The 14,575-nt window shown below is 43.8% G+C and overlaps 1 protein-coding gene across 1 annotated transcript in view; it reads right to left on the reverse strand.

The window, feature by feature from the left end:
- Window positions 1-14,575, reverse strand: part of LOC308467642 (far upstream element-binding protein 3-like) — a gene marked incomplete at its 3' end in the record, with an annotated part of 128,700 nt that overhangs the window by 48,101 nt on the left and 66,024 nt on the right. The window contains exon 3 of the mRNA XM_080989373.1: window positions 7,523-7,556. Within this exon, the coding sequence (XP_080845499.1) occupies window positions 7,523-7,556 (34 nt within the window). The remainder of the gene's footprint in view (window positions 1-7,522; window positions 7,557-14,575) is intronic.

The raw sequence follows: 14,575 nt of genomic DNA on the forward strand, positions 1-14,575 counted from the left end.
ATTAAAACCTTCCAAATCCAAAATGTCAGTGTTTTCAAGAAGTAGCCATTCTTTCAACCAGCAAAAAGCTGCTGATTCATAATAAAGTTTGAGGTCTGGCAGGGCAAATCCACCTCTTTCCTTTGCGTCTGTTAGTATTTTAAATTTTATTCTAGGTTTCTTGCCCTGCCAGACAAATTTAGAAATATCTTTCTGCCACCTCTTGAAACAGTCCATTTTGTCCACAATCTGCAAAGTTTGAAACAAAAACAACATTCTAGGCAATACATTCATTTTTATCGCAGCAATACGGCCTAGCAGTGAAAGCTTCAAGTTTGACCAAATTTCTAAATCTTTTTTCACTTCTGACCAACATTTTTCATAATTATCTTTAAATAAATTCCCATTTTTTGCTGTCATGTTAATCCCCAGGTATTTAACTTTCTTAACCACTGTTAACCCTGTCTCATTCTGAAACCTCTCTCTTTCAAACGATGTTAAATTTTTCTCTAAAACCTTGGTTTTTGATTTGTTCAATTTAAATCCTGCCACTTGACCAAATTCTTGAATCAGTTCTAAAACCCTTTTTGTACTAGATTCTGGCTCCTGTAACGTCAATACTAAGTCATCTGCAAATGCTCTCAATTTATAGTGTTTAGTTCCGACCTGTATACCTTTAACCATCTGGTCCCTTCTAATCATATTCAGCAACACCTCCAGGACCGAAATAAAAAGAAGAGGGGAAATTGGGCAACCTTGTCGTGTCCCTTTTTCAATTTTAAGTTCTTCCGTCACAACGTTATTTACAATTAGTTTAGCCTTTTGTTCTGAATAAATTGCACTTATACCATTCTCAAAACCTTGGCCTACCCCCATACCCTGAAGATTCTTCTTCATAAAATTCCAGGAAATATTGTCAAAGGCTTTCTCCGCGTCTACGAATATCAACACTGCTTTAGTGTTTATATTCACTTCTAGTTTTTCCAAAATATCAATTATATTCCTCAGATTATCAGACAAGTGTCTTCCTGGGAGAAAGCCCGCTTGGTCTTTATGAATCTCTTCCAACAACACTTTTTTAAATCTCTTCGCCAAGATATCTGCAAAAATTTTGTAATCCACATTAAGTAATGATATTGGGCGGTAGTTCTTTAGTTGTGTCTTTTCAGCCTCTGTTTTTGGTACAAGTGTAATATATGCTTCTTTCCACGACTCTGGTGCCCTCCTCCCCTCCATTATTTCGTTGCAGACCTCTTTCAATGGTTGAATTAGCCATTCTTTTAAAGATCTATAGTATCTAGAGGTCAAGCCGTCTGGGCCTGGAGATTTACCCAGTTGCATGTTTTGAATGGCACCTTCTATTTCCTGTTCCGTTATTCTGTCATTCAAAATTAGTCTCTTTTCTTGAGATATTTTTTGTAATCCATTTGTTTTCAGAAATTGGTCTAAGTCTGTTTCTTTCACAGGCCCTTGAGTGTATAGTCTTTTAAAATACTTCTGGAAACAACTTCTAATCTCTGCAGGGTTCTGTATATTCCTTCCATCCACTTCTAAATTCGTAATCGTATTTAGTTTTTGTCTCTTTTTCATTTGCCATGCCAACAATTTACCACATTTATTGGCCGATTCAAAAGTCTTTTGTCTCATTTGTTTAATTTTCCATTCTATTTCCTGATTCATTATTTTCATATATTGTACTTGATATAACTTTAACTCTCTCAAAATCTCTTGAGATTTGGGATTTACTCGCAATCTTTTTTCACATTCATTCATTTTGTTCATAATTTTATCCTTCTTCTCGTTTTGAGTTCTTTTCTTTATCGCGTTCTGTTGTATTAAGAACCCTCTCATGACAGCTTTACTTGCATCCCAGATTACTCTTTTCTCCACGTTGGAACTAAGATTTATCTCAAAGTAGTCTCTTAGAGTTTTTTGGGCCTTCTTAAGAAATTCTTCATCTCTAAATAAGGTGTCATTCATCTTCCATCTGAAGGAGCCAGTTGGCATTAGTCTCATTTCCATCTTAACAGCGTTATGGTCGGAGCAAATTTTCGGGCAGATTTCCACCTTTCTTGTCTTTGGTGCCATTCCTCTAGTTATCCAAATTTGGTCAATTCTTGTCCAAGTCATTTTGGCTTCAGAAAAGAAAGTTCCCTCTTTTGCCAAGGGGTTTCTAATTCTCCAAATATCCACTAAGTCCAAGTTGTCTGTCATATCAAAAAAGGTTTTCGGTAGTCTACCATCTTTGGTGACTACCTGTCTTTGTGCCTTGTCCATGTAAGTAGATACCACTCCATTCATATCTCCCATCAAAATTATGTTGTAATCCATATGGTCCATCAAGGTCTCATGCAACTTCTTAAAAAAGTCAGATTTCCCGTCATTTGGTGCGTAAACTCCTACAATCAAAAATTTTTCTCCTTGTGTTTGAATTTCAATTGCCACAAATCTTCCTTGGTCATCCTTGAAAACAAATTTTGGTGATAAATTGTCTTTTGCGTAGATCACAACCCCTCTCTTTTTAACTTTATCTGACGAAATAAATTCCTGACCAAGTCTTTTATTTATCAACAATTTCCTGTGTAATCTTGTTATATGTGTTTCTTGTAAACAAATTAGGTCTAATTGTTCCTTTTTTAATATATGAAATACTGATTTCCTCTTCTGAGGGGAATTCAAACCCCGGTAGTTCCATGTTAAAAGTTGCAGGGCCATGATGTTATTGTTTTAGTTCTCCTCCTACTGCACCTAGTGCCTGTTCCTCGTCCGTCGGTGGTATCCCTTCTTTCGAACGGTCTTTTGGTTCCGGAAATAGTTCTTTTTGTAAGTCTTCTCCGTGGTCCCTGTAAAATTTATCTTTATCGTCTTCCGATCTTATTTTCCTCTTCTTTCCCTTGTAACTAAAAGACAGGCCTTGAGGGAGTTCCCACCTGAAATTGATGTTGTTCCTTCTCAGCAGGATAACCAGGTCTTTGTATTTTGATCTGAGATCCAGAAGATATTTCGGAATATCTTTGAATATTTCCACCCTTTTCCGATGGATTTCCAATGTCTTCTTGAAATGTAGGCCCAAAATCTTATCCCTCTCTTCTTTTGTTCTAAAAGTAATCAGGCAGTCTCTCACCTTCTTCTCTCCTCTTCTCCCAAGTCTAAAAGCATTTACTATTGTAAAACTGTCTTTTGCCAGTTCTGGGTCCCAAAAGTCCAAAAATTCCTGCGTGAGAAATTCAGCTAAATTGTCCTTTTCCACCTCTGGTACTGATCTGACCCGAAGATTCACTTGCTTCTCCTTCAAATCTATCATAGACAGAGTTAGTTTGTGGTCTTCCAATTGTTTATGCAGTGTTGGTAATTCCTCTTGAACCTCCTTAACATCCGTAGCAGAAGTTGTAGCAATTTCTTTAGCCTCTTCAGCAATCTGGCGAATTGAGGCCGATTCCTCTAATAATTTCTGAATAGTCTCTGTGTTAGTATTTACTTTTTGGCCCAAATTATTTATACTTGCTGTATTCTGGTTAATACTTGCTGTATTCTGATTGATACTTATTGTATTTTGGTCAATCTTATCAGAAGCCTCTGCTACTTGTTGACTTATTTTATTCAAAGATTCATTAACTTTGGCCAAAACTTGAGCAAAGGCTTCTTCACTTGTCGAACTTTTTACCTTTGATTGTGCCGATGAGGCTATTGTTGAGGTTCCAGAAGGGCCTGAGGCCGAGGCTCTCCTTTGTAATCCTTCTTCTGTGCGAATATTCCTCCCCGATCTTGTAGTCGAAGCATCCGCCTTCTCTTTGTCTGCCATTCCTTAGATAATTCTCAAGGTCAGACACGTAGTTAGAATTGAACAGTGGAAATTTCCTCCCAGGCAGTGTGAGAACTCCTCAAGCCTGCTACAGTTACAGTCATAACAAGTTGCAACAGTTCCAAGTTCCACTAGGGGGACACTGTAACAGTCATAAAAGTTCTTGGATACTTTAGTTTCCTTTTTAAGCCCCCCTAGTTTGTTCAGAAGGAAAACAGTCTACCACAATTTCCAACTTAGGACCAGGAGATATATATTCACAAAATCTGTCCAAACTTTTATTTCCAGTGCAGGACTAGCTGTCAAAATATATTACAAGACAGTACCTCTCTTACTTTCCTAGGATCTGGAAAATCCTTCCCCAGGAAATTGAGTGATGGTTTAGTCTCTTCTTTTCCACTCTTTATAAAGAAATCACCTCCAGAGTTCTCCCCCTTTTCCCCTCAACTTATAGAGGGAAAAGTCCAGGTTAGATGATTGGATTAAAGTCCGCTGAAACGTACTTTCCAAATGCTTCCGCTTTCAAGTTCAATGCTTTAAATTTATCTACAATAAAGGAGGCTGACTTCCTTTTTAAACCTCCTTCCGTTTTCAGCCTAATTTCAGTTTTCAATTTGTACAGTTCCAATTTGAGTATATCCTACTCACGGATCGTTGATTTCCAGGTCCGGATTTTAAGGAAGAAAGGCAGCGCTCTCCGGTCAACAGCTTGCGGCTTCACACCACGAACGAGCAGACAGCCCACAGCACAGCGCTCTCCCCCGCTCCGATTTCAAGCCCGTTTCTGGGCTTTTTGCCGGGTTGGGGGGGGCGCCAAATGTGCCCGCTGGGTCCCAGGTTCACAGGCTTCCCCCGCCTGTGATTTTTAGGGGTCCCCCGCTGCGCCGAAGCGGGATTTGACCCTTTTTTTCGTGGCGCTGATTCCCTCTAACCGAGGAAATCCGCCATCGACCTCTGGCGCCGCCTCCGGAAGTCTATTTTCGCTACAGTTTTTAGTCCATTATAAAGTCCTCCAGTAGTTTACTCTTCTAGTTTCTTCTAATTTCTAGTTTCAGTTCGTTTATTTTTACTCAGTCTGGTGTATCTAGGCACGCTTTTCTTAAAACACCTTGTGCAATTATTAACAGAGGGTTTTCACGTGAGGAGTACGGCCCCTTCTCTGTTGTCTGTTCAGTTCTGTAGTTCCTTTCACAAACTGTTTCTTCCTGCCTCCCCCTCCCTCCACTGAACAGGCAGAGGTTTTTCAATTGTTTTCTTTCAATTTTATTTTACGGGGAGGCATTTGCTTTTAACAGTCTCCTTTTTATAGGAGAGTTCAGCGCTGCTGTGCCGGGGAATTGGGGCGTTTGTACCAGAGAGTGGTTTTGCCTCTTTGCGCAAAGGTCTTCCCCACGTTTTTCTATATCAATTTTCGTTGTTCTATAATATTGGGAAAACTCTTCTTTTGAGCTGCCTTAGGCTTCTGCCCTCATGTTCCCCCCCCCCCCACCGAGGTCGAGGTGACTTGCGCCTAGTCCCTCGTTTCTCTCTCTCTGGCACCAGGTCCGCCTTGAGATTGCAGGAGCGCTGATCTCCACCCGTCTCTCTGGCGTGCTGCTCTGGAGGTCCTCCAGAAAGTTCTTCCTATAGTTTAGTTTCAGCTTTTGTGAGATTTTGGGTGTGTTTTTTCACCTTTACTGATGCAGTACTTGGGTTTTTCTGAGTGTTTTAGAAGTTGAATTAAAACACAGTGATGAAAGACAGGGGGGGACGTGCAGCATGGCACCCTACCCAGTCATAAGCTGTTGCTTCCTTCTCAGTGCCCTCCAGTTGGAGGACAGTTAGGAAGGATGCAACAGTTGTGCGCCCTGGCCCCTGCAAGCCCAGCACTGCTTTTGTGAGCGTGCTGTGAACTGTTGAATCCTTCTCACAATGCCCTCCAACTGGGGGAGTGGCTGAGAAGGATGCAACAGACATGTGCCCTGACCCCTGCGAGCAGTGCCATAGCATGCCTGTTGCATCCTTGTCAGCTGTAGGAATGTCACAGCAACTCACAGCGCCCTCACAGCCAGCACCACTTGCAAACGCAGTGCTGGGCTTGCAGGAGCCAGGGCACACACCTGCTTGCGGTGCCCCGCGAGCCCAGCCTCGTTTATATGAGTCTTGCAAAGTGTTGCTGCGCTTGCAGGGTGCCATGCGTGTTCCCCACTTTGCAGCAGTGGGCAGGGGTTGCTCCGGTGGTGAGCCCAACCCATGGCCTTGCCCCCACGGTGTGCCCTGCACACATATGCCTCAGACGCAGGTGGGGAACGGTCCACCGCTGACTGAGAGTAGAGGAAATCTAATAAATGGGTATCAAGTGGCTCCCCAAACCCCCCTCCCAATTCTTTCATCATAACACTAGACAGGCCTCTGTGTGGAGGGAATTCCCCAATTACTAATAACATATATAAATGAATGCTTGAGAGCTGCAGATTTTCCCTCAAACACAGAGTGAATTGAACATTGTTCTCTTCTCACTGTTATCTTTTTACCATGTGAACCTGAACAGTAAGGATGTCTGTACTGGATGCTCCAAGCTTAGACTGTGGCTTCAGCAAGCCATTTTTGTGTTTCTATACAAATAATTTAGAAACTTTTTGAAACTAAGTTGTACTGTCTGTCTTTTCTTGCTGCTGTGTTTAAAAGCACATGAATCTGACCTTTGAGGAGAGTATAAGTAAACTATTTTCAAATTACCAAACGTGGGGCCTCTTTCTAGCCTAAGGGAAGTGGGTAGCTTAGGAACTGACTTAGAAGGAGATATTTTAACAGTATAACAGCCTTTATTTCAACGTGATTTTAAATCTCTGCAGGGGCTCTCTCACCAATGAGTACTTGCCCCAAACCTGGATCTAGACATCCAGGAATTCTTTTATTTTACCTTGTTCTATTTTCCCCTTTAACCAAAATGCCAAAAACCAACAGCAGAGCCTCAAGCTTAATCTTTGAAAGCATCTCCAGGGAGGACAGGTGATGTCTCTTGGCCTCAAACCTGCAAAAGCTGCTGCCAGTTACAGAAGGCAATACTGAGCTAGATAGACTAAGCTGTCATTAATTTGCACATTCAGCAACAGTTAATTGGAGTATTTGCTTCAGGGCCAATGCACCTGTTCTTATGTCTAGGACATTGGAGGTGAGTTACTATAAAAGAAATTTGCACTCAGATTTTGTGTGGTTTTCAGGCATTTGGGATTCAGGCGTTTTGCAAGGAGGTGATTGCAGGAGCTTGCAATCAGCAGTGAGAGAACAGCAAGGTGGTGGGAAGAACAAAGCTAAAGGATTCTGTATTTGTACATAGTCTGTCTATTTTTCAATAAACACTATCAAGTATTCAGACGCTTCTGTTACTGTGCTCAGCTGGCACAAGGATTTTGTCATTCCAAGTTTTTCGTGGGAGTTTCCCAAATTCCATTTGGCTACCCTAAGCAGCTCTGTGGATCTTAGCTCAAGACACAATGTTTAATTAAATGCAGACCTTCCTTTATGTGCTACCCATGCCATACATGCCCCTCATTCCTTTCCCAAGACATGCAATATCTAGAAATGCAAGCAAATAAGTTCAGCATGGAAGGGGTTTGCGGGGTGCACATGTGGGAAGATGAGAAATTGAGTCTATGCAGTTCTGCCACATTCTCAACCTCTGACTCTGTCAGTATAGATGGCAGATGAATAAATGATTAGAAGTGATCAATAAAAGATAAAACATAGCCCACTGCTTACCTTTGATGTTCCAGGGCCCCTAACTGGTTACCTACTGTGTCAGAGAAGAGAGAGAGAGAGAAAAAAAATCAAAGCATCAGCACAGATAAAATAACTTCATCTTTATAGCAGGAAAAGAAATACGTTCTTACCATTTTCATCGGGAGGGAGGGGGAATAAAGGAGAAACAGCACTAAAGAACAGCAGCTTGGGTTCAATAGCTGAAATGAATGGGTTACATGGGAGGAAAAGCAGGTGATTTATTGATCAACAGAAGCTGAGAAGTGAAGTGTCTAGCTGAATGCAGGATAGGAAAATGATCTGTTTTGCCATCATGCTGTGAACGGCAAGGCGGGGGGGGGGGGGTTCTGTCTCGGGATCCCAAAATCCTTAGTAAAGTACAGCCTGTCCCACTGCCAACCTCCCCAAATTAAACCTGATGTAAAATAAAGGAGATGAAGCAGATTGGTACAACATTTAAAAGGGGGGAGGAAAGAAGTCACAATACACAAAATATCTGGAGGGGATATTTAGTCTAATCAAAAGCACTAAGAGAGGAGAGAGAAATTGAAGAGGGGGGCAGGAGGTTTGCAACATAGTTCCCTGAGTCTGTCTTAACTGTGCTCCATGGAGCCAATTTCCCCAAAGACCTGTTAAAGGAATAGGGCTGTTAAAGAACCTTGCACCCTCATCAAGTTTTATGGCCTCTTACATTTCTACTCAGTATGACCAGGGGATGAGCTATTTACAACGTTGTCAAGGGGGGGCATCTTCTACACAGACCAGTCAGAAAGCTTATGTTAGTTATCATCAGCGTTAGAAATTCCCCAGGCACAGTTCCAAAAAGAAAGCCAAATCTCTTTTAGAAGGAGATTAAATGATGATTTATTAGATGATCAAAAATTTGTTGAAAAAGCATAAAAGACCCTGACGGATTATTTTGAAATAAACAGTCAAGGGCAAACAAAATTACAGATGGTCTGGGACACAAGCAAGGCTGTAATGAGAGGACTCTTTATACAACAAAACTCGTTTAAAAGGAAATTGAGAGAGAAAAAGAAAAAAGAAATATTAGAGGAAATTATGAAAAAGAAACAGCTGCCAAACAAGGCAAATAAAGAGGCAGTAAAACAGGCAATTAAAACATTACAAACCCAATAGCCTGAGCTTCCTCCGACCCCAGCCCCCAGAACGGGTCCGGGAGCGATGGCGAGGTTGCGCTCAACCTCGCCATCGCTCCCGGAGCTTGCTGCTATCCGAAGCCCGGGGAGCGTGGTGCTGTAGCCCGCTGCGCACCCCGGGCTTAGGGCAGCTATCCGCAAGCCTGCGGGCGCCCGAAGGTGCTACGCTCCCCGGACTTCGGGCTGCAAGCACCTATCTGCAAGCCTGCGGAGCCCGGCGGGAACTCCCACCGGGCGCCGCAGGCTTGCGGATAGCTACCCTTAGCCCGGGGTGCACAGTGCCGCGCTCCCCGGGCTTCGGGCTGCAGGCAGCTATCAGCAAGCCTTCGGAGCCCGCGGGAGTTCCCGCTGGGCTCCGCAGGCTTGCGGATAGCTTCCTGAAGCCTGGAGAGCGAGAGGGGTCGGTGTGCACCGACCCCTCTCGCTCTCCAGGCTTCAGCGAAAGCCTGCATTCGCCCCATAGGACGCACACACATTTCCCCTTCAGTTTTGGAGTGGAAAAAGTGCGTCCTATAGGGCGAAAAATACGGTAGCTTATAAATTGAGATTCTAACACTGAGTACAATTTATTACCTGCTCTTCACCCTAAGGTCCCAGGGCAGCTGACAACACTTATAATACACATTAACGTTAAAACACAATATTGGTCTGCGAGCGGATAATGGAGGACGACAGAGACTGCTCGCTCTGCGCAGCCTGATTGCTGTGAGGGTCTGGGAAGTGTGCTCAGGCAAATCAGCTTCTCAAAAAAGCCTGAAGGAAAAGTTCAGGTCCCAAAGGGTCCGGCGGTGTCAAAGGACACTCTCTAGGATCTCCCAAAGCTCCAGAGGGAGCTGAGAGAGATCTGAGATTGAGCTCAGACACAAGGTGCAATCGAGACTCACAGCAAACTGCCTCTAGTGCCTCCATTGAAGCAAAGGAATTCGGACCAATTTGACAACGTAATAAAAAAAACCTAAATTAGCAGCAATAAAACAATTAGATCCACACCAGGGTGTCAGGGAATTGGAGGCTGAGAAGGAGATGAGGGGGGAGAAGAGAGGCACTTACAGAGAGCCTAAGTCTTTAATCAGCAGCTAGTCTTCCTCGTCAGAGGAGGAAGAGAAATAAACGTTCGGAGACAGTGAAACGGAGAGGGGTGACCCAGTTCTGGGTATCAGCCACTCACGGAGCAGAGGAAAGAGGAGGGCTGATCTGCGGAAATGGGTCTGCTGGGCGCGGCGAAAGAAAACGTCAGACGATCCAACTGACTCATTGTGATGGAGTGTGCTTTTTGAACTCTTGTAAGGACTTTGAAGCTAAGCAATAAATCTTTGTACAGATATGGCTGGCTGCCCGGAGTTTTATCTCTGCTAGCTTGTCAGCAATTCCCTAACACAGGGTGTTAAAGAGGAGCCTGCCCCCCTCCGGTGCAGGAATTGATCTGGCTGGAAAAACTCTGCAAGGACTAAAGGGAAGTTCTCTTTCTGCAGTTCTCTTTCTGCACATAACTGTGGCATTAAGTCTTGCTATGAGAACTATTGCTTCTTTTCTCTTGCATTCTGGGAAGTTTTTGCCTCTGCACATGAGTCTGAGAATGTTCTGAACAGTTCCCATTGAGTTCATGAAACAGTGTATCCTGACCTGTTCCTAATGCATTGCTGACCACATCTACGGAACGTGATTGTTGTATTCTTTCATGTTATGTTCTTTCAATATCAATCTTTAGTTATAATTTAATTAGGAGGTTTCATGCCTGTCTAGTTCCAGCTCCGTTTCTCAGCCTTTGATCTATCAGTGATAGATAGTTATATGTAATTCCCGCCTTGTACCTATATTAACCAATCAGCAACAAGATGCTTTGTGTTTGTATCAACCAATCAGCCACAAGCACACCTGTGGCAATGTTTGTAATATTCAATAAAAGAGAGTTCCTGGGGCTTGCCCCGGCAGACGCCTCTCATATGACACCTACCACTCGTCTGTCGTGAATTCAACCCAACATCTGGTGACCCCCGACGTGCCAGATCCCTTACGCAGCCAGCCCTCATACTTCACTCGACTGGAAAAGTCTCAGCGCGCTACTTCGTGAGTATGGGAGGGGAATTGACTAAATTCCAAAAGGAGCATGCTAAAGAATTGCTTTATTTAGTTAGACAGCGAGCGGTGGGTGTTAATGTTTCCTTAAAAGAAATTGAACAATTGCTATGTGAGATTTCTTGCCAATATCCCTCCTATCCAGAGAAAGGCTCTTTGGAAGTAGAGACTTGGCAAAAGATCGGAAAGACCCTTTTTACAGAACCAAGGGCTCCGATTCATTGTCTGCTCACTTGGCAGAAATGTGCAGACGCCGTTGCTAAATTAGGGGTGTCTCCCTCGGCCCCTGCACTTCTAGCCATCGCAGACAATCCCCCACCTTACCCAAAGCTTTTGCCTCCTTCTCCTTTGCAGCCCAGCCAATCCCTCCCTGCGTCTCAACCTCCTCAGCCTGCATCCTCCCCGCCATCCCTCCGCCTCAGCCTGCTTCCTCCGCCCCCATCCCTCCACCTCAGCCTGCATCCTCCCCCCCATCCCTCCTCCGCCTGCCACAGCCCCTGTTTGCTCTATAGGAGCTGTGCGCGCTGCGCTTTCTTTGGCCAGGCAGAAAGGGCTCCTGTCCTTAGAGGAGGAGTCTGAGTGGCCAGGTGAAATGCCGTCTGCTTTCCCTATCACCTATACAAACCCTGGAACTGCTCAACAGCAGGTTTTTTATGAGGCACTTCCTTATTCTGTAATGAGAGAATTAAGGAAAGCCATTGCTGACTCTGGTCTAAAATCCTCTTATGTAACAGGTATGCTAGAAGGAATAGCAACTGGTTACACAATGCTACCTCAAGACTGGAAAGACCTGATGCGCATGCTTTTATCCCCAGCTCAGTATGTGGTGTTTGAGAGTGAATTTAAACATAGCGCATCAGCCCTGTTTGATCCACAGCATACTGCCAATCAACTTTATGGCGCTGGTCAGTATGCTGATATAACAGCCCAGGCGACGCTGACACCTGTACATTTTAGTCGCACCGCGACCTGTGTACAACGCGCCTTTCGGAAAGTCCCTGTCTCAGGGCAACCGCTGAGCTCCTTTGTTAATATTAAGCAACAGCATTCGGAGCCATACCATCAGTTTATAGATAGATTGAAAGAATCAGTCACTAGGCAGATTGATAACACTACAGCTCAAAATGAATTGATGAAAAAATTGGCCTTTGAAAACGCAAACACCGATTGCAAGAAAGCTTTGCAGTCAATCATACATCGCCCTAAATATGACCTGGCCGATATGATTCAAGCTTGTGCGGATGTCGGTAGCCAGAGCCATGCGATGTCTTTGCTTGCCGGCGCAATCCAAGCTACTAATAGACCTACAGGTAATTGCTTTAATTGTAAGCGCCCAGGCCATTTTGCCAAGCAATGCAGAGCCCCTGGCGGGGGGGCCAACAAGGATGGTGCTGCCAACAAGACTAAACCTTCTAAAAAATGCCCGAAATGTGGAAAAGGTTATCATTGGGCTAATCAATGCAGGAGTCCGGGAAACTCCATTGCGGCCCCATTCTCGGGCCAGGGCAATTAGAGAGTTTTCCACCTTTAGTTTCCACTGCTGCAAACTTCTCTAAAAAAACACCCTCTGAATTTGCCATTGATTTGATCAATCAAGAGACCAAAGACTCTGTTTTACCTGGTGAAATTGTGCTTATGCCCACTCAATTGGCAGGCCCACTGCCTCCTAAAGTCGCAGGTTTAATTTTACCCAAATTTTCTGCGGCAAAAGAAGGAATCCAGGTTATTCCAGGAGTTCTGGATCCTGACTATGTAGGCACAATAATGGTTCAACTCTGGAGCCATATGCCCATGCAATTAAAAAAGGGTGAGTCTTGGGCGCATTTGGTGGTGCTCCCTTCTCATCCTACTGCTTCTATTATGGATACTAATTTGCACGAGCTCTCTTCTTTCCCTCCACAGCTGTTAGCTGTAGTCCAGAGGATTGGTGAAAAGAAACTTCTTCGTAAGTATAAAATCAATGGTATTGTGCTGGAAGGCTTGATTGACACAGGCGCAGACGTTTCTGTAATTTCCAGTAGTTGCTGGGACCCCACGTGGCCCCTTGAGTCTGCCTCTGCAGTCTGGGGTGTGGGTGGCCCCCAAACCTCTTCCAAAAGCGTACAGTGGCTGCCTGTTTCTCTGCCTGATAGCTCTGAAACCATTGCATACATCCAGCCCTGTGTGCTGAAAATCCACCTCAATCTGTGGGGAAGAGATTTACTACAACAATTACAAGCTACCATTCAATTTAATGAGTAAGCTTGCACTTCCCCTCAGCTGGAAATCTACCAGTCCTGTATGGGTGGAACAATGGCCCATAACAGGAGAAAAGCTACTTGCTTTAAAACAATTAGTGAATGAACAATTATCAGCAGACCATATAGAGCCTTCAGTTAGCCCCTATAATACACCTATCTTCGTCATAAAAAAGAAGAGTGGCAAATGGAGATTTCGCCAGGATTTAAGGAAAATAAACCAAATCCTTGAACCCATGGGGCCTTTGCAGCGTGGTCTGCCTAATCCAAATATGATTCCACATCCTTATCAATTGGCTATAATAGATTTGCAAGATTGTTTCTTCTCCATTCCCCTACAGGAGAAAGATCGTAAATTCTTTGCTTTTACCGTTCCTGTGTTAAACAACAGTCAGCCCACGGAACGGTACCAATGGAAAGTCCTACCACAAGGAATGTTGAATTCCCCTACCATGTGCCAACAATACATCAGCCATGGCACACCTTGCTGCTTAAGCCATTTGTCCATCGTATTACCCAAAAAGCATCATTTCACCCGCTCTCGATATCGCCGCTCTATTGAATTGACTAATGATTGTGATGCTTTTGTCTCTCTTCTCAGTAGGTCTGAATATATCTCTTTAGCTGTTTCTCTCTTAGGAGTCCCTGGATTGGCTGTATGGAATCGTATGAACATTACTTCTTTAGCTTATTCTGCAGCAAAAACTCTGAATTTTACTTCACAAGCTCTTCACCTTTTGAATAAAGAACAGAGTGAACTACAAAATGGACTTTTACAAAATCGTGCTATCGATTATTTGTTGATGCTTCATCATTATGGCTGTGAACAAGTGAATGACATGTGTTGCTTCAATATTACTGACAATTCTAGAGCCATTCAAAGCCAAATCTCTCATTTGCAAAATCTTACACATCACATTAAACAGGACGTTGGATTTTCTGGCCTCTGGGATTCTTTCACCCAGTGGCTTACCGCTTGGTTGCCAAACCTTACTTGGCTTCATAGTCTTTTTCAATATGCTATTGTCATAATTTGTATACTTATTTTGCTATGCTGCTTCCTTCAATGCGTTCCTAGCCCCATAAGTCTTTTCTCTCGGCTTCTCTCTCCCCCTCAACCACCCAGTAAACTCCTTGCTGCTTACTTTGCGAAATGGCAACACCAACAGTAAACTTTAGGGGAGATGTGGGCGGACTTATTTTGGGCATGCGCTGGCAAACCACGTATCCCGAAGTATTTTTGTCCCATCGACCCTGGCGAACTTATTTTGGGCATTCGCTGGCACACCACGTATCCCGAAGTATTTTTGCCTTATTTACCCAGAACGCCTCGCAAACAAGAAAAGAAAGGGGGAGATAAAGGGAAGTTCTCTTTCTGCAGTTCTCTTTCTGCACATAACTGTGGCATTAAGTCTTGCTATGAGAACTATTGCTTCTTTTCTCTTGCGTTCTGGGAAGTTTTTGCCTCTGCACATGAGTCTGAGAATGTTCTGAACAGTTCCCATTGAGTTCATGAAACAGTGTATCCTGACCTGTTCCTAATGCATTGCTGACCACATCTACGGAACGTGATTGTTGTA

This window comes from Podarcis pityusensis (assembly GCF_964106645.2).
Source record: "Podarcis pityusensis genome assembly, chromosome: W".
Classification (NCBI taxonomy): Eukaryota; Metazoa; Chordata; class Lepidosauria; order Squamata; family Lacertidae; genus Podarcis; species Podarcis pityusensis.